The sequence below is a fragment of the Equus przewalskii genome, chromosome 11 (genome assembly GCF_037783145.1).
Source record: "Equus przewalskii isolate Varuska chromosome 11, EquPr2, whole genome shotgun sequence".
NCBI lineage: Eukaryota > Metazoa > Chordata > Mammalia > Perissodactyla > Equidae > Equus > Equus przewalskii.
Genome location: NC_091841.1, coordinates 19,914,445 through 19,940,419, shown reverse-complemented (window position 1 = coordinate 19,940,419; position 25,975 = coordinate 19,914,445). Strand labels below are relative to the sequence as shown.

Genomic DNA, 25,975 nt, shown 5'->3' with positions numbered 1-25,975 from the left:
GAGCAGATACCTTGTTCTCTAGTTTTGCAGGTCCACATATGGAGAGGAATTTGCCCCAGCATGGTTCATACTCAGTGTCTCATCTAGAACTTGATTTAGATGGTTTAGATGAGGAGGTTTGGTATTTTTGAGCCAATGATATTTAGGCGAGATTTTGGACTTGAGTTGATGCTGTGATGGATTGATGTTTTGGGGGATGTTGGGGTAAGATGAATGTATTTTGCATTTGTGATGTGTTATTAAATAAAATTGTCAAGAGAAAATTCGTATAACTTTACTTGATATGTATATTTCATTGAGCAGCAAACAAGCTTCACAAACAAGGAGACTTCAAATTGAAAGTGGTTAGAAGCTCAGAGGCATGTTGTTACACAATGGCTCATAAAGTGACAATGAGGAAGTTGTTTAACTTTTACAACGATTTGTTATTACAGTGGGAGTTTCCAGATGACAAAGGATTGGGTAAAAGTGATTATCTTATACCATTTTAAGAAGATAATTTAAATTTCATTTATGATTACCAGAGGCATTTACAAGGAATCATCTAAGTTAAGTTTCACTTACATTCATGAAATAAGCTAGATTCAGTGTTTATTACATAGCCATTCTGGTTTTGTGTGCTCGGAATTTTCAAGCCTTGTTTCAATTTTATTTTATTTTAATGCATTGAGCCCCCACCTGCTTAGGTTCTTAATAGTGATATGGCTGGGCATCAAAAACAGAGAGAAAAAAAATTTACTCTCACATAGGGGAAAAAAAACCACAAGAAGACAAACAGTTTCTCATCAGAAAAATGGGAGCCAGTAGACAGTAAAATGACATCTTTAAACATATAAAAGAAAAAAATATAATTTCCTATAATTCTATATCCAGAGAAAATATTCTTAAAATTAAAATAAAAAATGTAAAAGACTACTTCTAGAATTCCTTTAAAAACTATTGTCTATTTAAGACAAAAATGCCACCTATGATGGAATGTATAAGTAGAATGTTACAATAAGAACATAAATATGGAGGGAGAAAATAGAATTATATATACCAAAGTTCCTACATATTTACTGCAGCAATATCATAATAACTCATGGTAGGCAGTGATAAGAATGCGTCTACAAAATATGATACAAAAAATACAGCTAAGGAGAGTGATGTCAGCAACATGACAGAGTAAGTGGTTCCCTCTCTCTCTCCCCCTTCAAAGTACAACTAAATGGGCATTCATTGATCAACAGAGGATACTCACACAGCACCTCAGGATGCCTGAGAGACTCGTGTTGCTATACATTGGAAGGTGGATGGACTACCCCTGGCGAGGAGGTAGAGGTAGATGAGAACTCTCCAGCCCCAAGACAGCCCAGTACCCGTGAGCAACTGCTCTCTTGGCTGAAGCACTCATAGTACCACTGCAACCCCAAGGGTAGGTGTGTGCCTCAGTGCAACTGTGGAGACAGGTGACTGCAGCCCTGAGCCACTCATTATTGCTCTTTGGACCACTGGGAAAATCCACAGTCCCACTGAGACCCCAGGGAGTGACTTGGGCTCAGATCTGGTGGGGAGGCCCCAGCCACCAAGCACAAAGGCTGGTGTGACTTAGGAGCAGATGTAGCACAGCTGAGAGTCTGGGTGAACAAACCCCTAGCTGCCTTAAATGCCCATAGATTTGCTGTGGCCCTGAAGGGACAAGTGAGACCCAGCAGGACTAAGAGAGTGGGTAGTGACAACCCTGAGCCCCAGTGTGATCATTCCTTTGTCCAGGAGGAAAACCCACAGTCCCATCATGGCCCCAGGGAGAGACTAAGCTTGGTCCTAGTGGAGAGACCCCACCCACTAAGTTCAAAGGTTGGTGAAACCTAGGAACAGACAGCAGTGTATCTGCAGCACAGGCCAAAGTGTCCCTGGAACCGCAAACGTCCACAGTAGCACAGCAGCTCCAAAGGAGCAGTATGACTGGTGGGACTGTGGAAGCAAGCAGCAGTAGCCCTGAGCCCCTGTGCGATCACTCTCTCCACCAATGGGAGAGTCCACAATTCCACCACAGTCCCAGGGAGTGTCACAGGATCAGACCCAGTGGGAAGGCCCCATCCACCTAGCACAACAGCTGGTACAACCTAGGACCAGAGGGCGGTGGAGCCACAAGTCTGGGTAAACAAGCTCCTGGTTGTCTCAAAAGCCTATGACACTGCTGCAGTCCCCAAGGGGGTAGTAAGTTTAGGCAGTCTATGGGAGCAGGCGGCAGCAACCCAGATCCTCCATGTGATTGTTCCCAGAGTTGGTGGGAGATTCCACAGGGTTCCTGTAATACAAGGAGTGGCTGAGACTCAATCAGGAACAGCTGATGGGGACCCTTATGGGTGCAGATTACAAGCTCCTGCCCCCTCCCCCAAATGACAGCAAGTGGAATCAGTAACCAAATTCTATCTCTATGTGGAGGCATAAATCCATGGCATTTACCAGTAGGAAAAAATACATTAAATCTCCAGAACAGAAGGAAAATGACAAGTACCCAGAAAACAATCCTGAAGACTCAGAAATCTATAACTTAAATGACAAAGAATTCAAAATAGCTATCATTAAATACTCAACAAGTTAAAAGCGAATACAGATAGACAATTGAACTAGTTCAGGAGCTATGTCACAAAAGAGCTTGAAACTATAAAGAAGAATCAATCAGAAATGTTGAAGACAGAAAACACAATGGATGAAATTAAGAAAAGTCTGGAATCCCTGAACAGTAGGGCTGATATTATGGAAGACAGAATTAGCAGTCAGGAAGATAAGAATATAGAAAGGCTTCAGATAGAGGAGGAGAGAGAAGTAAGACTAAAAAGAAATGAAGAAACTCTCCAAGAAACATCCAACTCAATTAGGAAATACAGCATAAGGATTATAGGTATCCCAGAGGGAGAAGAGAAGGAAAAAGGAGAAGAAAGCTTCTTCAAAGAAATAATAGCTGAAAACTTCCCAAACCTGAGAATGGAGTTTGAAATCCATGTGAAAGAAGCCAATAGATCCCCAAACTTTGTCAATGTAAAAAGACCAACTCCAAGACATATAGTAGTAAAACTGGCAAAAGTCAAAGACAAAGAAAAAGCATTAAGGACAGCAAGGCAGAAAGAAATAATCTACAAAGGAACCCCATCAGGCTGTCAGCAGATTTCTCAGCCGAAATCTTACAGGCTAGGAGAGAATGGAATGATAAAGTCAAAAGTCTGAAAGACAAAAACTGTCAGCCCAGAATACTCTATCCAGGGAAAATATCCTTCAAATATGATGGAGAAATAAAACTTTCCCAGATAAACAAAATTTAAGGGAGTTCATTGTTACAAGAAATCCTTAGGAAGGCCCTCATACCTGGAGGACAAAAAGGAAAGGAGTTACAAAACCCTGAGTAAGGAGATAAGTAGATAGACAAAATCAGAAAATTGCAGCTCTCCATCAGAACAGGTTAGCAAATGCTTAATTATAACATTAAAGGGAAAGGGAAAGAAAAGACCAAGAATAAATAAAATTTTGTCATTTTAACCAAAAGCTCACAACCCAAGAAGAGATGTGACAATAACAACTTAGAAGGAGAAGAGGAAAAGGATGGAACTGGCTTAGTCTAAGGAAACAAGGGACGACCTTATGGACTATCTCATCTATGAGATTTCTTATACAAACTACATGATAACCACTAAACAAATAATTAGAACAGAGACACAAATTATAAATAAGGAGAAAACCAAGAATACCAGCATAGAAAACTACCTAACAATTGGTAGTCTGAAATACATGGAACGGAAAACAAAGGAAATGCAGGAGAACCAGAAAACAAGTGATAAAATGACAGCATTAGGCCCTCACATATCAATAATCACTCTAAATGTAAATGGATTGAATTCTCCAATCAGAAGACACAGAGTGGCAGGAGGGATTAAAAAACAAGATCCAACAATATGCTACCTCTAGGAAACAGATCCCAGCCCCAAAGACAAACACAGATTCAGAGTGAAGGAATGGAAGACGATACTCTAAGCTAATAGTGAACAAAAGAAAGCAGGTGTCACATACTCATATCACACAAAGTAGACTTCAAGACAAAACAGGTAAAGAGAGACAAAGAGTGGCAGTATATAATGATGAAAGGGACACTTCACCAAGATGGCATAACACTTATAAATATATATGCACCCAACACAGGAGCACCAAAGTACAGAAAGCAACTATTAATGAACCTAAAAAGGAGATATCCACAACAATACAATAATAGTACGGGGACCTCATCTTCTAGAAGAAAATATAGGCAGTACACTCTTTGACATCGGTCTTAAAAGGATCTTTTTGGACATCGTGTCTTCTTGGACAAGGGAAACAAAAGAATAAACAAGTGGGACTTCATCAAACTAAAGAGCTTCTACAAGGCAAAGAAAAACAGAATTGAAGCAAAAAGACAACTCACCAACTGGGAAAAAATATTTGCAAACCATATGTCTGACAAAGGGTTAATCTCCATAACATATAAAGAAATCACACAACTCAACAACAAAAAAATCAAACAACTTGATCAAAAAATGGGCAGAGGATATGAACAGACATTTCTCCAAAGAAGATATACAGATGGCCAATAGGCACATAAAAGATGATCAACATGACTGATCATCATGGAAATGCAAATCAAAACTACACTAAGATATCACCTCATACTTGTTAGAATGGCTATAATAACCAAGACAAAAAATAACAAATATAGGAGAGATTGTGGAGAAAAGAGAACACTCATACCCTGCTTGTAGGAATGCAAACTGGTTCAGCCGCTATAGAAAACAGTATGGAGATTTCTCAAAAAACTAAAAATAGAAATAACATATGACCCAGACATCCTACTACTGGATATCTATCCAAAGAGCTTGAAATCAGCAATTCAAAGAGACTTATGCACCCCTGTGTTCATTGAAGCATTATTCTCAATAGCCAAGATGTGGAAGCAACCTAAGTGCCCTTCAACTGATCACTGGATAAAGAAGATATGGTGTGTATATATATATATAGATACACACACACATATATATATATACACACACACACACGCAATGGAATACTAGTCAACCATAAAAAAATGACAAAACCGTCTCATTCACAGCAACATGGATGGGCCTTGAGGGTATTATGTTAAGCAAAATAAGCCACATAAAGAAAGACAAACACTGTATGATTTCACTCATATGTGGAAGATAAACAAACACACGGACAAAGAGAGCTATTTAATGGTTACTGGAGGAAGGAGGGTGGTCAGTGGGCACAAATCATGGTGAAGAGGTGCACCTATAAGATAAGTGACAAATAATAATGTACAACTGAAATTTTACAATGTTGTAAACTATCATAACCTCAATAAAAATATAGCTATAAAGCTGATAGAATTTTAAAAAGTTCTATAAATTCAAAAAGAGGCTGGGAAGGAGAAACCAAAGAACAAAGAAAAGAAACGATGAATAAAAAACATATGGGAAGATGGTATGTATACACTCCAATCAAATTGGATTAACAAGAAAAAGTATGAACTATATGCTTTTTGCAAGAGGCACACCTTATGTATGAGAAAATATAGGTAGAAATTAAAGGGAAGAACAGCACGTTTCATGCAAATGTTAATCATAAAAAAGACAACGTGGGTAATTTAAGATCAGACAAAGTGGGTTTCTGGACCAGGGATATTATCAGCAAAATAAAAAAAAAAGAACATTGCTTAATGATAAAATGGTTAAACCGTTAACAAGATTATAACAATGCTAAATATGTACACATATAATAAATACTTCAAAATACAAGAAACAAAAATTGTCAGAACTAAAGGGAGAAATTTACAAATCTGCAGTCACAGTTGTGGACTTTAACCCACTTCTGTCAGCAATCGGTAACACAAGTAGAAAAACTACATAAAGAGATAGAAGATTCGAATCACACTATTAGCTACATTAACCTAATTGACTTCACTCAACATTTACAGGATGCGTATTCTTTTCAAAGCACATTCTTTTCACATGATATATCACAATAAAACATATGTTGTGTTATAAAAAAAATCTCAACAATAAAAATTACAATCCAGACTCAAAATTCTGGCTCTTGTATTTAACATCAGTTCCCAATTTGAACCATAGTAGACACTGCCATTAAAAAAGAGGGGGAATAGAAGGCACATAGTAGTCACTAGTCCATAGCGATTCTGAATTTAATTGGGCACATTGTCAGGGTCCTCTACTAGCAGTAAGGAACATTCGTTTATGACAGCCCAGTTATTCTCTCTGGGGCTGGTCTCCTAATCCTTTGTGATCTGTAGATATTGGCTCTACTCCCTGGGTGTGTTCTGTGAGAATTTCTTCCACTTATACAAAAATTGGCACATGTTTGCGCTGAGTAGCTTTCTTAGCTTGCTTCCTCTCTGTATAAAGTTGAGATTCTAGAAAAGAGAGTTTGCCAAGGGCAGTCGGGCCTCTCACTCAACATAGTCTTTCCTTTCTTAATTTATGGCATAGTGTCTCATGATTCAAACAAGGCAAGCTCCAATGTGCAAGTGCTTATCAAGCCTTTATTCTCACCACATTTGCTGATGTCACACTGGACAATTCAAATTCAGAATCTTTGTGGGAGGGTTATACATAAGGGCATAGATAGCAGAAGGCAAGATTCTTAGGTGGGGGTGCTCTACAATAATAATAAACTTCAAAAGGAAGAAATACAATTATTTTTATTTACAGATGATTTGATCTCGTAAATAGAAAATCTTAGAGAATTTGCAGATGACTAGAACTAATAAGTGAGTTTATCTAAGTCATGGATACTAGGTCAATGGATACGTTTGTAGTAATTTTATATACTGATAGAAAATAACTGATAATTAAAATAAGAAAAACATTTACAACAACATTAAAAAACTATTACAACCACTTACATATAAATTTAATGAAAAAATATGAAATATATTTGTACAGAAAACTATAAAACAGTACTAAGAAACATTAAGGAGACCAATAAATAAAGAACACACCAAGTCTATGGATTAAAAGTCTCAATATTAATATATTAATTATATTCAACTGATCTTTAAAGAATCAATGTAGTCGAAAATAAGATCTCCTGACTTCTGTTTATAAATTTTAGAAAGAAATAAAAATGACTCAGGATAGCAAGATAATCAAAGAAATGAAGAACAATTTTGGAAGGCTTATGCTGTTAGATTTCAAGACATAATAAAAATTTACAATAATTAAGACCCTTGATACTACATAAGGATAAAAAATTTATTAGTGGACCAGAATAGAGGTTTGAGAATTAAACACACACACACACACACTTCAATTGATTTTCCACAAAGGTACAAAACGAATTCAACAAGGAAACAAAAATATTTTCAATAACTGGCACTAAAACAACTATATATAATATGGAAAATATAAACATTGACCCTTAGTTTATATACATGTAAAAATTAATTTGTAATAGGTCACAGACATAAATGTGTTAGCTAAAACTATAAAGTTTTTAGAAGAAAGCATAGGAAAATATCTTCACAAACTTGAGGAAGGCAAGCATTTCTTAAATAGGACCCAAAAGTCATTAACATAAAGTAAAATTATGATATATTAGACTTCTTTTAAAAAATAATTCTGCTCATCAAAAAACATCAATGAGAAGTATAAGTCAAAATTAGGAAGAAAATGTTAACAATAAAAATATCTGAGAAAGGGATTACATCTAGAATATATAATAAACTCAGAAAAGTTAAGCAACCCAATTAAAATTGGCAAAATCTTAAAGTACTACTTCACAGAACAAGATATCCAGACAGCCAGTAAGCCTATGAAAAGATATTCATTATCATTTTATCAGGGAAATGCAAATAAATGTTGCCTCTGAAGTTGGAGTCACTGTATTCAAATTTCAAATTCCAACTCCATCACATATTGCTACGTGACCTCACATCAATTACTTAAACTTTCTGTGACTCAGTTCCATCACTGGAAATAGGATAATAACAGTCTCACTTCATAGGAGTTTTGAAGATTAAGAGAATATATATATATATTTATTGTGCACAGTAAGCACTTAATTAATGTTAAGCACTTGAAACATAAATTTAAGTTTGCATAATATTCTTTCATACAATAATTGTTTCGCAAATACTTTATTATGGGGAAATTGGATTGTTAACATATTTTTGCATAAAATGCTGTAATAATAAATCCTATTCTGATTATTCTGTTTGCCCTCCACACTCAGCATTCTTTTCTGCCGTGTCCTGTCCCAAAAGGCTCAATTATGAGAACTGACTCATTTAGTCTACTCTGCCTTCTTGCTTCCAGTTGGGTTTAGCCAACTGGAGACAGGGAAAAAATGGGAGGGTAAGTAGAGAGAGATTGGAGTATTTATCTTCCTGCTTTCTCCTTGCATGGCCATAGTTCTGTCAATAGTTGCTTTTTTTTCCCTAAAGCCACATTTGCTACCAATAAATCTAGCTCTCATTTGTCTCTGATAATACTGTACTCTCTTATGCCTGTGAGGTCTAGGGGTCATAACAGCTTCCGGCTTTTGCTAGTGTGTCAGTACACTGCCACCTATAATTGGTTCCCTTATTCATACCTCTGCATATAATCCCTTTATTATTTTTTCAGTTAAAATATATTGAATGAATCATCTGTTTCCAGCTGATACCTGAGATGCAGTCTTATATTTGTCACTTTCTATCGGGTTGCACTCATTTGTTAATTTCTCTTCTAGAAGAGAAATTACTGAGTAAAATGGTGGAGACATTTTAAAGGTCTCTGGCACATCCAGCTAAGTAGTATTCAGATAATTTATACATTTTCTTAAGATCAGTTTTAACAGCAGCTGAGAGAAATCCCAGTTGCATGTGGATTTGAATGAGCTGGAACAAAATCCTTGCCTGATAGGTTATATTCTCCCCTAGTTGTTCTGGAAGAGATAATTCCTAGTAAGACATCTTCCTAGGATCCCCTTTATCTCACTGTTCCTCAGGGTGTAGATAAGTGGATTGAGCAGTGGAGTTCCCAATGTGTATACCAGCGAGATGAACTGATCTTGCTTGGGGTAGTAGATGGAGTTGGGACGCAGGTACATGAAGGCACAACAGCCATACTGAAGCAGGACCACAGTGAGGTGGGAGGAACAGGTGGAGAAAGCCTGGTGGCGGCCAGCTGCTGAGTGGATCTTGAGCACAGCGACCATAATGAAGGCGTAGGAGGTGGTAATGAGGAAGAAAGGTGCAGCAACAGCTAGTGTGGCTGCCACCAGCACCGATTGCTCATGGATGTGGCTGTTGGCACAAACAAGATGCATCACTGGTGGCACATCACAAAAGAAGTGCTCAATGCTCTGAGCCCGGCAGAATGGCAGAGAGAAGATGAAGGCCACAAGTTGTAAGGAGAGGAACAAGCCAATGACCACAGAGGCCACAACCAAATGAATGCAAAGAGTTAAAGTCATGATGAGAGGGTACTGCAAAGGGTGGCAAATAGCAACATACCGGTCATAAGCCATGGCAGCCAAGAGGAAGCAATCGGCACTGCCAAGTCCTATGAAGAAAATCATCTGAGTGGCACAGCCCAGGAGGGTGATGGTCTTCTCTGGCTGAAGGATGTTGGCCAGGATATGAGGCACCACCACAGCAGTGTAGCATATTTCTACTGCTGAGAGGCTGCCCAGGAAATAGTACATGGGTGTGTGTAGGCGTGCTTCTGTCTGGATGGCCACCAAGATGAGGACATGCCCACAGATGATCAATGTATAGGCCAGGCTGACTCCAAGGAAGAACAGTATACACACCTCTGGGTTGGAGGGATAGCCCAGGAACACGAATTCCATCAACAGTGAGCGATTTTCCCAGGCCATTGAGCTAACAGCTTTTCTCTGCTGAGAGTTACAAGAATGAAAGATGAATCAGACTGACAATATATCAGTTCAAACTCTGAGCCATGATATAATCTAATCAGAGCTGGAATTAGAAATGAGAAGAATTAGAACTAATTTTTTTTCTTCCCCTTTTACCAAGTGTCTTTATGTAAATATTTACAACTTAATTTCTAACTGCTAAGAGTTGGGCTAAATTATATAGAAATATTTTGAGGAAAAGAAGAAGAGGAAATTTGTGGAATTCAGAGCTATTTTCAGTAGAAGTGGATTGAAAATTAAATTCTTTCAGTAAATTCACAAGAACATGTCAAAAAATTCTTGAGACCAGGGGTCTTAGGTGAGAACGAGAAGCTATTCATTCCTTCTTTCATTCATTCATATATTTATTTACATACAATGCCTCCTGAGGTATTGACTCAGGGATATGGATGTAACACTGAAAAGCTAATGATATGATGGAAAATGAAGAAAGAAAACAATGCACATGGGCAAAGAGCTGACAGAGGGCTGTGATTGACAGTGTCAGGGATAAGCCTCAGCAAAAGCCCTCCTGACTTCTGAGTTTTCTATCCATATCAAGTCAGGATAAGTGTAGGACTTGAATGAAGCAGAGAGTTTTATCATAGGGTTCCTCCAGGCTTGTGGGGGTTTGGAAAATATGGAATCATAAGCTGTGGGAGATCTAAGAATCCTTCCTGTGTGTTTTGGATGAATAGGAAAGCCCAAGCCAGTCTCCATTTATTTCTCTTCTCTTCTAAGGAGCTAAAGTGAAATTCAGGGCAAGCCATCTAGTTTTCTTGAAAATCTTCTAATGAACATACATAACTCTCAAAGAGCATTAATTCCACTTCTTTTCCAAGACCAACTCATATTCAAGAAAGTGGAAAATAGGAAATGAGTAACCTTGTTTCAGCCTGCTCAATTTTAATATTTATTATGAGCTTTGAAGAAGAATCTTCATTCAGAAGCATGACTTCCAGTAAAAATCATTCACACAGACCCACCTCAGTGTCATAAGCATAAAAAGAAATGCGATTAGAGGCTGTCCTAAATATTAAGAGCACTTAAGGTATGAATGGCTCTCTGTTGCTTTTCTAACAGCTAACAAGCACCGTCCATTTTGTTCATTCTGTTTTCCTATTCTAAATTTCAATAATGCTTTGAGTTATTTCTAATTTCACTGAGAATATTCAACATTGTATTATAATATGCAGATGAGGGGTAATGTATTGATGTGAAATCAGTTTTGAAATTAAATGATGTGGTTTGAATAATCCTGCGATGTTAGGAAATATATAATTTCCCTGAGCCCCAGTTTCTGTATTTGAAAAATGGAGGTAATATTTTACTTTGTTATAAGGGTTGTTGTGAGGATTAAATGAGATCGTAATGTAAAATATCTACCACAATGCCTTCTCCATTGTTATAGCGGCAAAATAACAGATAACCATCACTATTATTTGTAAGTTCAAGGACAGCCATCCTTCCTTATTTATATTTTTATCTCTCTATACCACTAAGCTTAACATTGTACAAATTATAGATATTCAATAGATAAATGTTGTATGGATGAATATACTGTTAAAACATAAATAATACACTTTTTTTCACTTTTAAGATTGTTTCATAATCAAATCTCTTGTTCAAGAGCCCTTATGGAAAACAACTTCACTTCCAAAATTTGGGCTCCACTATGGAAAAAATCCTGTCATCCATGGATACGTCATATGGAAGACTACAGCAAACAGACATCTGAAGCTAGTCTACCACCTATATTATGATGAAGAACTTTGAAACCTGTATGATAACAATGACTTCTGAGAATTTTATTATAGTCCGTCACACTCATATCATCTTATTGGTGCTCCCCAGGATTTATACTAAAATATTTATAATAAAGTTATCCAGGATCATGAATTCTTAGCACTGGAAAGGATCTCAGAATTTGCCTAGTTTAGTCTACTATTGAATACTTGAATCTGCAATACTGTATCTGAACAGCAAGTCATCTTCAATGCCTAGAGAAACTCATTAGTTCCTGACTTGCTTGCTCCATTGCTGGATGACACAGTTCTCTTAAATTTCCTTCTTGTGATGGCTGAAATGTGCTTCTGTGCAACTTCTACGTATTCATTCTGTTTTAAACAGAAATGGGGCATTTTGACATGAAATACTTCAAGAACAAAAGAACTCTTATCATACAGCCTCAAGTTTTCTTCCAAATTTCCTTTTGCTATTACTCACATGACATAGTTTTAATGTCTCACAATTTTAGCTCTGGAAATGCTCTCGTTTTAAGTACCTTACTTAAATGTGTACTATATGGGACAGATCGAAGGAGTGGTTGACTATAAAAAGATCTGCGTATCACCACTCTGTTCATTGGAAGTCAATTTCTTAAATCTAATCAAAATCAGATTAATTCATGAGCTTGCGTTTGATTGTTTTGATAGTCTTCTCTTACTTGGACTGACATGCAGCTCCCTGGATGCTAAAGCTCTAATCATTTTTTTCATTTTTAGTGAAGCAGAACATGCCCCATCACTCTTTTAACATTGGTCCATTGCTCAAGTCTATTGAGATTGACATTTAAAAAAATCTTTAATCTGTGAATCCACATGTTAACTATCCTTCCTGAAGTCACTCACATTTATTTTCTATTAATTAAGTGCCAAGCACCACATACAATGATGATCAAAATAGCACAGTTGTGCCCAAGTGGCTATACATCCAATTGAGAGAGAGACCCTGTTAGTTAGGCAGCCTGACATGTATACAAAATTAAAACTGTGGTTGAGTGTTGTAAATAAAAATAGTGTGTTATAAGACTGTGCAACATGGAGCTATTGCATAGTTTGCAGTTACTAGATTTTGAAAAGATTTCCTAAAGGAAGAAATATTTAAGTTCAGATCCAAAAAGTGGAAATTAACTAGAAGAAGAGAGGTAGGCAAAGTAGTGGGGTCCATATTCTGAACAGAGGAACAGTGTTTTTATGGTTTCAAGAGAGTGAAATACTGTATCAGCATATCATCAACCTGCTATTGCAGGTTGTTACTAAATATATTGCATAGACAAAGACAAGATTACAGCACGCCAACATCATCCCCAGAAATCTGACCCAGGCTGGCATCTGTTCATATAGTCACACCCATCTCACTGCCTTCAAGTCACATCCCACCTCATATACTCATCTTCCTTCTTACTTATCCAGCTGCCAAGAATGCCATGAAAAACATAATCAGTGTATGTTCTCGAAATCCACAGTCTAGGCTGGAGCAGCTCTCTAATTGTCTAGTTAGCATTGTGTTGAAAAAGAGGGTTAGTGGATTTGGCAATAACAGACCCAAGGTAGAATATCAACCTATCATTAACAGCATTGTTGCCTGAGCAGATCATCTAACATTAATTTCTGTTTCTTCATGTTTAAAAGGTGTCAATGGTAATACTTACCTAATGAAGTTGTGATGTTGATTAGATGAGACAAAGTATTTAGAAAACTCGGTTTGTTGTAGGAAACCTATTAAGTTGCATAACAAATGGTAATTCTTCCCTGTTTTTTTTTAATTTATTAAGGGGATGATAATAATATCTGCTTCATAGCAGAGGATTGAATGAGGTACCTCATGAGAAAAGGGTTTTTATTAACCCTTAAACCTTTTCTAAATTTATATTAGTCATTCTCTCAATATTTTTTACACTGAGATTAGTTACTATCATTTTAATCAGAATTGCATTTCCAAGTGAATTGAGAGAAACACCATAATTCGTAGGCTTAACTGGTTCTGAAATCCTGGAGTTTCTACTTGTAAAGTCATTACCTGCTTTCCTATCTCAGTGTCAGCAATTGCCTGGTGTATTGTAAATCTAGAAGGAGGTAGAAAAACACTTTCTCTTACCTTTATCATGAGAAGAGAGGGGAGTATACTGAGCCAGCCTTCTCAGTTATATTCATGAAAGACAGGACCTATCAGGTGATATCTGACTGCTCTGGTGGATAGAGAAGGGAGGAGCACGAACCTGGAGAGAGTACCCAGTAGGATTGAGACTTTATGTAACCTTCCCTAACAAAAAACCATGGAAGGAGTAAATTGTTTTGCTATCTGGGGTCTTGTCTCACAAGTTCCATCTCCCAGAAGAAGGTAGCATGGTGATTGCTGATCTTCTCCCCTGCTACCAGATGATTAGTCCAAACGAAAACTGTCTGTCTACAAGGCATCCTTTGCCAGTGGAAGGTCTGGAGTAAGCTTGTCAAAGTACAGATCAGCATTTAACCCTTTATCAACATTCTCAGTGCTCAAAATAATTTCCTGAGAAATATGAAGTTCCCTAATCTAAATCATTTGACCCTTCTGTTTCAGGGAGTTTACTCCCACCAGACTGTCATAGTTGAGTTCAGACAAAGTCTCAAATTATTGCCCTGGAGAGCTGAGACCATATTTTATGTTTCATCTAGCTTCCATGGGACCTAGCATAGTGCTCTTTACTTAAATGAGCCTCAATGAATACTTACCAAGTGCTTCACCTCATCCATGGCATCTTTCTCTGTTTAACTCTCCTCAAGTGGAGACATTCCCACAGGTCTTAGCAAATTAGCTTATTCCTTGAAAAAGTGTTGGTTGGTCATGTGTATATACATGTTTATATGTCTGTATGTGAATACATGCACCCAAAATCCCATTCATTCAAAGGCAGGTCCTCTGTGTAAGCCTAGAGTGATTAATATAGTAATTTTTTAACCTTTCAAACATTTTTTTCCAGTTTTATTGAGATATAATTGATATATAACATTGTATAAGTTTAAGCTCTATAACATAATGATTGAGTACATGTATATTTTGTGCAAGAATTTCCACAATACGTTTAGTTAACATCTGTCACCTCAAGTAGTTAGAATTTTTTCCCTGTGCTAAGAACTTTCAAGATTTACTCCCTAAGCAACTTTCAAATATACAAGACACTATTAAATATAATCATTATGTTCTACATCATATCCCCAGAACTTATTTGTCTTATAACTGGAAGTTTGTACCTTTTGACTACCTTCACTCAATTCATCCACTCCCCCGACCCCTTCACCCATCTGATCTCTGCTTCTGAGTTTGGTTCTTTTAGATTCCACATATAAGTGAGACCATACAGTATTTGTATTTCTCTGCCTGATTTATTTACTTAGCATAATGCCCTCAAGACCATCCATGTTTTTTGATGTGTGTGTGTGTCTATGCAGGACTGTCAGAACCCAACAACCAGGAAGGACTGAGCTACCTGAGATGTTCAGGGACTTCTGAGGTATTTTCAAGGCCTAAAAGTGAAGGAAAAATGGAGTGGAAAGGGTAGGAAGCAAAATACATAGTGTCTACCACGTGTCAAGCATTATATAATTACAATAACTAAGTCTTACATTGCATTTACTATATTTCACACATCTTACTTAGATTAACTGATTTAATCCTCACAACAATCCTAAGAAGGAGGTACTATTTGTATCCCATTGTCATATTATATTATTTAATCCTTATAAGAACTCTGCAAAGTGAGTGTTATCCCTATTGTACATGTAAAAATCAAAGGTAAAAAAGATTGATGGAATTTGAGTAGTTTGCCTAAGAATAGATGTGGCAAGCAGCTGAGGTAAAGTTTGCTTGACTCTAAAGCATGTTATTTTTCCTCTACATCAAGCTTCATACAGCCACATTGCTCTTAATTAATCTTTAGAGAAAGTAAAATCTGACATTTATGACAAAGATGATCCATGATATTGCTTTCAAGGCCACATAAAGTCTGACCCATACTGACTTTTAGCCTCCTCTTGACTCTTTGTTCCAGCAACTTTGTCATTCTTGAAGTCCCTTCTCATCATGCTTCTCCCACCACTAGGTCTTTGCACCTGCTGTTCACTCTGCTTGGAATGCTCTTTTTCTTTTCTCTTTACTGAAGTAGATCCTTTGTCTTATCCTCCATCCCAGTTCTATTATAATTTCCTCATGGAGGATTTCCTTGACCCTGGTCATGTCAGGATCAAAGCACTTTTTGGAATGGTCTTTTGGAATCTCATGCACCCCTCTATCATTGCAACTATCACTGCTACAATTTTTCATGTATTTGTGTGCTGTTTGATTAACTTCTATCTCCCCTAGTAGTGTGTAAGCTCAATGAAGGCAAGGACCAAGTCTCTTTTTCCTCAACTTGTATGTATATTGTATGTATAAGAAAAGGGTTTTCCAATCTGGGCACTGTTGACATCTTGGGCTGGATAATTCTATTGTAAGGGGCTGTCCTTTACACTATAGTATATTTACAGCATCCTGGATTCATCCAGGAGCTCCAGCCCCAACCCACTGGTTGTGATAATGAAAAATATCTCCAGACATTGCCAAATGTTTCCCTTGGAAGCAAAATTACCCCCAGTTAAGAACCACTTGAAAAACATAGAAGACACTCAAAACTATTTGTTGAATGATTGAATAAATAGCTCAGGATTCAGGTCTGGAACTCTATGGCAGTGAGTCTTTCAACTCAAGATAAAGATCAAGAGGTTGGTAGGTGAATGCAGAATTGTAGCTAACTGGGCTGCATGTGTTTAAGTCTTCTTTCCAACCATCTAAGAAAGTCTGATGCATTTTCCTCACTGTTGTAAAGATATTTCAGTTAAATAAATTAGGAATGGTTGTCTAGAATGAGAGCATCCTTTTATCATATCATTTCTAAGGAACCACCAACAAGTCTTCCTTACTAACCTTCATTTTAAACAATACAGATTAACTCCTGTCTGTATGAAAATATTCTTTGGAGGCAAGTTGTCTGTGTGGATCCTTGTTTGGGGAAATAATGGAATAAGTGAATGGTCTTAAAGTTAAGAAGCTAAGACCTACCGGAGGAGTGGTGAGTTGGACAGAGGACTTATGATTGTGAAAATATACAGGATTCTTTCCACTCTCTTGAATAATTTTTCTCTATGATCTGCTACATCTAGGAGTAAAACTTTGCATTATACAGCAATCACGAGGTTACGATGCTGGCCTGCTACTTCCTGACTTCAATAAGTGTCTAAGGAATTTATTGTGGAATAAGAAATTGCATTTCATTATTGCAAAAGTCACTCATCACAGATGAAGGAAAGAATTCTGTTACTATATGTGTACATGTGAAAAACATAGCATATATAATAACTCTATATACTAGATGATAAAAGACTTTTCCTTTCTAAGTTGCGTGAATGAGAGAGTGGTCCTGCAAGTTTTTGTTTGCTAGATACGTATATTAGTTTGTTAAGATTGCCATAACAAAGCACCAAAGGCCAGATGGATTAAGCAACAGAAATTTATTTTTTCAGTTATGGAAGTTAGAAGTCTGAGATTAAGGTGTCAGCAGGGTTGGTTTCTTCTGAGGCCTCTCTCCTTTGTAGATGTTCACTGATCTTTGTAGATGTTCTCCCTGTATCTTCACATTGTGTTCCCTCTGTATGTATCTGTGTCCTAATTTCTTTTCCTCAGAAGGATACAACCTTGGAAGGACCTTGGTAATATTGGATGAGGGCCCATTTTAATGACCTCATTTTAACTTAATTACCTCTTTAAATATCTTATCTGTAAATACAGTCACATTCTGAGGTATAGATTTGGCAGGGGAACAAAATTCAGCCTATAACAATATGTAGGTGTTAAAATGGGATTAAACATGTCAAACCAGGGAAGTTTCTTCTTCACCTTTTTTCCATTAGGAAATTCATCTGTCCACAAGTATCTTTATTTTCCATGCTACGCGCACGCACACACACACACACACAAAATGAAAAATAGTAGACCACAAGAAAACAGAATATGCTCAGACTTTGGGATGGCCTTGACCTCTGTTTGCCTCCTGGTTACAGCTACACAGTAAAAGCATAGGTGCACTGTTAGAGTCATTGCCCATAATCTCACCCATCCCCCTATTCCCATACATCATTCCTCAGAGGAAAAACAACACTTGAAGAAGTGGATTAAGGACATTTAGATATTCGATTAACTAAGAATGACTTTTTCATGTCCTATATTTTATAAAATATCTGTTGCAAAATTCTATAGTGACGGGCCAAGCACTTAACGAATGAATAATTTGTTGGTGCAATTATTCTACTTTTTCTCCATGATTTATGGGAACTCAATTTAATTAATCCCAAAGGGAATTTGAATGAAAGAAGTCAAGCCTACTGGCATAATTTCCTTCAAGAAAATTGATATTTTTAAAGATCAAACTTAAAAACAAAAAATTAATAAATTCAGGAGGTTGGCCCTGTGGCGTAGTGGTTAAGTTCGCACACTCTGGCTCCGCAGCCCAGGGTTTGTGGCTTCAGATCCCAGGCACAGACCTAGCATTGCTCATCAAGCCCCACTGTGGTGGCATCTCACATAAAATAGAAGATTGAGACAGATGTTAGCTGACAGCCAATCTTTCTCACACACACATACACAAATTAATAAATTGAAGAATGTGACTGGGGATATCAATTATCAATGTAGAAAGATTCCTTGTAGAGTTCCTAGACATGCCATCTTCTCAGGAACTTTCATATAAGTTTAGACAAGCACAAAACAAAACTAAGAACTTCATAGAGAGAGGCTTCACAGAGGGTCACTGGGGATGTGACCTCAACATCTGAAAACCTAAGGATTATCAACAGGATCAAGGAGGATCAGTAAAAATGAAAGTAAATAAGCACTGGGATCTTAATATAAGTCAATGTTAAAAGAAGATTTGATATGCAAATGTTTGATACATAAACTTTGGTTTACATAGAGTGACTGGATGTTTGTTTCAAATGGACATTTCTCCATTCTTTGTAGCAGCTCTGACTGGGTAGTTTTGGGAATGGAGCTTTCCCCAATTTCCTCAATCCCTGCCAGTGATTCTGATGCAGGAAGCCAGCTGACAGCCCTTAGAGATGGACTGCTCTATAGGAATTCAGGTTTGCACCAGAATCTGTGTTTATTCATTCCACTATTTCATATTACACACTTTTAAATCTTTCTGATAGCCCAAATTCCTATCTTTATTCAAGGAATTCACTGTCTGACAGATAATACAGTGAGTACTTTACTGGTACAAGCCTGAATATGTTCATCTATGTATTCCATGTTGACATGACACACATAAAAATTAATATAAGCTATCACATAAATTAAGAAATATAGTTTCATGATCACAAGTCTACTCTGTAGCACACCCAGGCATAAATTATATTTACTAAGTCAGGATTCCATAAAATTTTCTATTCACATTGTTGGGATATCTATAAGGCCCAAACCCTTAGTTACTTCTCTCACTCTCTTCTCTTTCTCTATAGATCTCTACATCTATCTGTTTCTATCATCTATCTATCTATCTGTCTATCTATCTATCTATCTATCTATCTATCTATCTCTGTATGTATGTGTGTATATAGTTGAAGAGGTTATCAAATAATTTTATGGGGGAAAATGTATAATTAGAAAATAATGAATTTACACTCTGATAAGACTCTATACACTTTACTGAAGAGTCATCTTATGCCAACTTAAAATACAGACTACATAATATGATGTATTAGAAGATTTAATATGAGCTTCCAGTTCCTTGTTATTAAGTCGTTCATCTGGATACTCCTAGAAGCAGATGCCAAGACAGGATTAGATGTATAAGAGATAGTGGGGTAAAAGCCTACCAGAGAGAAGGGGGAGGGATCCAGAGGAGACAGGGAGAGATGTTGAACTGTGATATAGATCTGACCCTCATGGAGGAGGAAAAGAGGGAAGTAGCGTTGGATAGGCAGAGTGTCAGACTCTAGGAGAATTTTACCCAAGCAAATGGGTTGTCCTCAGCCAAAGTCTCTGGACACAGGAATCCTGCATCTTGTGGGAATAGATTTGCTTTAGTATCCCTAACGCAATGTTAGTCAATGTTTTGCTGAGAGTAGAGAGTGGACATTATGGCCTGGCATGGATACAGTGCAGCAACTGGCCAATCCTCCCTGCAGCAGGGGTTCTAAGTGGTACATCGTCATGGCCACCTCATAAAGGAACTGGTGCTAAGATGAAAGTTACTATTATAATCAATAAGTTCCTCTTGTCCTTGCCTTGCGAAGTTTCTATGCTCCAAACCCATTGTTGTTCTGTAGTAAATTGGTTACTTCCCGTTTTCACAAAGTTCTTGATGTGGACTTTGACCTCTGAAGGTACAAAAATGATATTCCAAGGTTTATCACGATATCCCTAAGAAGAGGACTTTCTCTCAATAAGATCTGGAAAAGGTTGACATTTTCTTGTTCTTATTAATCTGTGAAAGATGATGGTGTTGGTAGTGATGATGAAGACCACCATGATATACCTTGGATATTACTTTCTAAGTCCATACTTGGAAACATAGGAGCTCAGTAATTTTTTTCTTTAATAATTATAATATTCTGTAGACTACAAAAATAGAGAGATACATGGTGAATGAAGGGAGACTTGTGGAAATAACACTCTTGGGAAATCATCCATTCTCTTCCAGTCATGGAAGGTTAGATTTTGATGGAAGAATGAATTGTAGGAAGCAAATATGGAGGCAGAAAGCCCAATAAGGGTATTTGTAGTTAAGATGAGAGCTAATGGTGGACTAGACTAAGAAGGTGGAGCTAGAGATGGTGTAACCATTCTCCTGCATTTGCACTGATAATTAACCATGTGTTCTGGTCCTGCCCAACCAGTTATTTATTCAGCAATCTATCCAGACTAGATTTGGAGACCAGATTTCAAATTCCTCTCTTAGAGGTTAGGAGACTGGCAAGTGCTAAGCAGGTATTAGAGTCCCTTTGGGTGGACAATGATAAAGGTAATGGCTGCATTTTCAGTAAAGAATTGATGAATAGAGAGGGAAACTGAAGCAGAAACCAACTATACAGAGCCAGTGATGCATAGAAGTCCAGCAGGTGGAAGGAAAACACATTAGGTTGATCAGGACAGATGCAGGAATCTAGATGGGCAGGCAGTTACCATTAAGATGATTTCCATCAAACAGGAGAATGGCTATCATACTGCTGGTGCTGAGGCAAGATTCCAAATCCAGGCGGACTGGTGAGTAATTGTCAGATAGACTTGATAGGTTATCACCAAGACTGCTCTTAAGCATGTGCAAAGGGAACTCTACTGTGGCAAGCTCCTTCTCATGGGGCAAGGACCTCTCAGGGCCAAGAGAACATGCCCATTCCAAGTCTGCAATGATCTCACCTCCCACTTCAAAACTATGTTCCAGGGTCCTGGGACCCTGAGCTTTCATGGCTGGAATGGGGCTCCTCTGGAAGTCAGTACACCCCAAGTGGGCATACACTAGCCCAAGGAAGGCCAAGGAGTAGTTGGTTGCAGAGGTATGTGGACAGGGCTTGGATTGTGAATGTATACACAGTGATCAATTGTCTATGTTTACCAAGTAAGTGGGAGGAGGTATTGGCCATGCTGGATCCAGAAAAAAATGCTAAATCTGAAAAAGGAGGGTTCTAGTAACCTTAGCTGTAGGTGAAGGAACAATTTGAGGGGGAACATTTGGCAGACATTTAACTCTCCTCCGTTACTTTTTAAATAACTTCCCTATTGTGGTCTTCCAGAATTTGAAGAAAGCATACATATTCACTCAAGGTACCATACAAATTTTATAGGCTTGATCATGTCCCTGCTCAGATATTACTTTGTGATAATAAAACCTGTTAATTTTTAATTTTTTCCCCTTATTGTATTTCTCTTTCCCTCATTCAAATAGTATATTTTGAAATCAGGAAGTGTGATACCTCCAGCTTTGTTCTTTATTCTTGGGATTCCTTTGGCTATTCTAGGTCTTGTGTTATTCCATAAAAATTTTAAGATTCTTTGTTCTATTTCTGTGAAAAATGTTGTTGTAACTTTGAAAGGGATTTCATTGAATCTGATTGTTTTAGGAAGTATGGACATTTTAACTATGTTAATCCTCCAATCCAAGTGCACGGAATATCTTTCTTTTCCTTTGCATCTTCAATTTCTTTCAACAATGTTTTATAGTTTTCAGTGTACATATCTTTCATCTCTTTGGTTAAGTTTATTTCTAGATCTTTTATTCTTTTTGTTACAATTGTAAATGGGATTGTATTCTTAATTCCTCCTTCTGCTACTCCATTGTTAATGTATAGAAACACAACTCATTTTTATGTTGATTTTGTATCCTGCTACTTGACCAAATTCATTTATTATTTCTAAAAGTTTTTTAGTGGATACTTTAAGGTTTTCTATATATAAAATCATGTCATCTACAGATAATGAAGTTTCTCTTCTTTCTTTCCAATTTGGATCCCTTTTATTTCTTTTTGTTGTCTGCTTTGGTTAGGACTTCCAATACTATGTTAAATAAGAGTGGTGAAAGTGGGCATCCTTGTCTGATTCTCGTTCTTAGATGCATAGCTTTCAATTTTTCTCCATTTAGAATGATATCAGCTGTAGACTCATCATATATGGCCTTTACTATGTTGGGGTACTTTCTTCATAGATCTATTTTATTCAGAGTTTTCATCATAAATGGATGCTGTATCTTGGCAAATGCTTTCTCTGCATCTATTGAGATGATCACGTGATTTTTATTCTTCATTTTGTTAATGTGGCACACGGAATGTATTCAGTGTTAGTTCCCTCTTCTCATTCTCATCCTAGCTGGCTCTGCATGTATGCCAGCTCTGTACCAGGAGCTGGTGTTACAAAGTGAATAACATGATTCCTGACTTTTTAATGGGGTAGAAACAGCCAGATCTACAAACTATTGCCCCAAAATGAAGAGTGCTATAACAAAAATGTGTCTAAAGTGTTATAAAATGATCACAAAAGCACTTAGAATATGCCAGAACACCCTACTATCAAGTTACTTCCTCTTGAGATTGGTTCATCAATTCTTGGATATTTGTCTTTGCTAGAGTTGCTAGATTTAGCCTAAATGCATACACATGTGAATCTGGTTAATTTATTTTTGAAAAAAGTTACTTTCTGTATTCCACTGATGCACCAAGAATGGCCAACTTATTGACAGAATGTCTTATCTATTCTAAATATTAAAAATCTCCTTTTGATTCAGAAATTCAGAAGTGTAGATCTGATTAGGATTGTACTACAAACACAAGATCAATTCTAATCTAGCTCTATTGATAATTATCTAGGTAGGCCTGCCGCTGGCCAGACCTTAATTCACAAGATGAAAACATTTTCTATCTCCCTTGTAGGCTGCTATTCTGCTCTGATGTGACAATGAATATGAAAGTTCTTTAAAAAGCATAAACTGTGTTGACATTTTAAAATCAGGCAATCTGAATCACTACTTTACATCGTCTATCTTATCTCTTCTTGGTTCATGCCAGCTATTCCCTCAGTAATATTGAATGTTGAAACTTTGATGTTCCTAATGAAAATGGCTTTATATTTGAGGTCCCCAAATAGATGAAAGTTCTATGACCCCTGAAATTCAAAAAGGGATCTATGATATTTGCACTGCTACTCTTGTAGCACACTCTAAATAAAAGAAAATTAAGAGATACAGCCTCCCTTTTGAGTCTAACCATCACTCCAACCATTTATCTGATTGCAATGAGCATGGAAATCTGGGTGCTGTAGAACAGCATAGCAGAGTGGAAAGACAGGTGGACTGGGAGTGAGAAGATCACTAGCTAACAGAGTGTCTATTGTCTAGTCATTTAACCTCTCTGGGCTTTATTTTCCTCATTTGTAAAATAAAAATGATTGGAACTTCTAGAGCCCCTTTCCATTCTAATTGACTATGATTGTATGTTTTCTTAGTACTTACAGTTGTCAGAGAAACATACAAGTGAGGGTACAGAAAAGGGAGTCTGGAAAAATTTCACACCCAGATTTTTGACCAGAAGTCCACACCCAGGAAAGCATCATGCTGGGGAAACTACTTCCCCACCTGTGGAGCTCAGCTGTGGAACATAACTTGGGCTTTTGTTCTTGCAAATATCAAGGCAGACACACAGATCAATGGAACAGAATTGAGAGCCCAGAAATAAACCCACACATTCATGGACAGCTAATATTCAGCAAGGGAGCCAAGAGCATACGATGGAGAAAGCACAGTCTCTTCAATAAATGGTTTTGGGAAAAATGGACAGCCACATGCAAAAGAATGATAGTAGACCGTTCCCTTACAACATGCACAAACATCAACTCAAAATGGATTAAAGACTTTGATGTAAGAGCCAAAACCATGAAACTTCTAGAAGAAAATATAGGCAGTACGCTCTTTGACATTGGTCTTAGCAGCATATTTTCAAGTACCATGTCTGACCGGGAAAGAGAAACAAAAGAAACAATGAACAAATGGGACTACATCAAACTAAAAAGCTTCTGCACAGCAAAGGAAACCATCAACAAAACGAAAAGACAACCTAACAATTGGGAGAAGATATTCACAAAACGTATATCAGATAAGGGGTTAATATCCAAAATATACAAAAAACTCATACAGCTCAACAAAAGAAAAACCAACAACCTAATTAAAAAATGAGCAAAGGATCTGAACAGAGATTTCTCCAAAGAAGATTTACGGATGGCCAACAGGCATGTGAAAAGATGCTCAACATCATTAGCTATCAGGGAAATGAAAATCAAAACTACCATGAGATATTACTTCACTCTGGTCAGAATGGCTATAATTAAGAAGTCAGGAAACAACAAATGTTGGAGAGGATGTGGAGAGAAGGGAAATCTTGTACACTGCTAGTGGGAGTGCAAACTGGTTCAGCCACTATGGAGAGCAGTATGGAGTTTCCTCAGAAAATTAAGAATAGATCTACCATATGATCCAGCTATCCCACTGCTGAGTATTTATCCAAAGAACTTGATAACACAAAGGCATAAAGATATCTGCACTCCTATGTTCATTGCAACATTATACACAATATCCAAGGCTTGGAAGCAACCTAGGTGCCCATCAAGGGACAAATGGATAAAGAAGATGCAGTATTTATACACAATGGAACACTACTCAGCCATAAGAAATGATGAAATCCAGCTATTTGTGACAACATGGATGGACCTTGAGGGTATTATGCTGAGTGAAATAAATCAGAGGGAGAAAGTCAAATACTGTATGATCTCACTCATAAGTAGAAGATAAAAACAACGACAAACAAACACATAGCAATGGAGAATAGATTAGTGGTTACCATAGGGGAAGTGGGTGGAGGGCAAAAGGGGTGATTGGGCTCACATGTGAGGGGATAGACTATAATTAGTTTTTCGGTGGTGAACATGATGTAATCTACACAGAATTCAAAATATATTACAATGTACATCTGAAAGCTATATATTGTTATGATCCAATGTTACTGCAATTAAAAATAAATAAATAGAACAGAATGCCAATTTTTTCTTCTTTACATTTACCACCATCTTATTTACTGCATATATTCAGTTATTTATTTTGTTTATTGTCAACCTCTTTCCTCAGTAATATAACCTTAAGGGAAATAATGATTTTCAACTATTGTCTATCCAAGAATCCTAAAACAGAGCCTGGCCCATAGTAGACAACAAAGACATTTGTTTAATGAACCAAATGTGTGGAATTCAGATTTATCTGCTGAGGAAAAGATGCTTAATGATGTCTTCGATATCTCCACTTTGCTATTTCAGAAGCAACTCAAATACACCAAATCCAATGGAACTCTATTTTTTGCCTCTAAATGTGTTTCTCCTTTACTCATTGTTGTATCAGTAACTGGCAGCAACACTAACCCAATGATGTTGTCATTCTTGAGCTCTGCCTTTTACTTACTTATTGCATCCTATTTACCAGTATGCCATTTAAATTTTACTTGCATGAAGACATCTATTAGAGTGTCATTTTCCTTCATTTCCATTGCTGTGTATCTAGTCATGCATCACCTGTTTCACTGCCATAACATCCAAACTGGTCTTTAACCCTTTGTCTTTGTGTTCCAGTCCCACTGGCCTTCCTCAGTTCTTAGAACACAGAAATTTCTGTCTTACACAAGATTTCTGCTCTTGCTGTCCTCACAGCTTGGAATGTTCTCCTTGCATCTCT

The 25,975-nt window shown here is 37.2% G+C and overlaps 1 protein-coding gene across 1 annotated transcript; it reads right to left on the bottom strand.

Annotated features, from left to right (window-relative positions):
- Nucleotides 1-8,940: 8,940 nt before the first annotated feature.
- On the bottom strand, nt 8,941-9,885 carry LOC139074595 (olfactory receptor 10W1-like). Its single transcript, XM_070566052.1, has one exon. The coding sequence runs from the start codon at nt 9,883-9,885 to the stop codon at nt 8,941-8,943; it is 945 nt and encodes a 314-aa protein (XP_070422153.1).
- Nucleotides 9,886-25,975: the final 16,090 nt, after the last annotated feature.

What these genes read in the sequence shown, in the direction of transcription:
- LOC139074595 (XM_070566052.1), bottom strand. Translation starts at nt 9,885, where the DNA reads ATGGCCTGGGAAAATCGCTCACTGTTGATGGAATTCGTGTTCCTGGGC.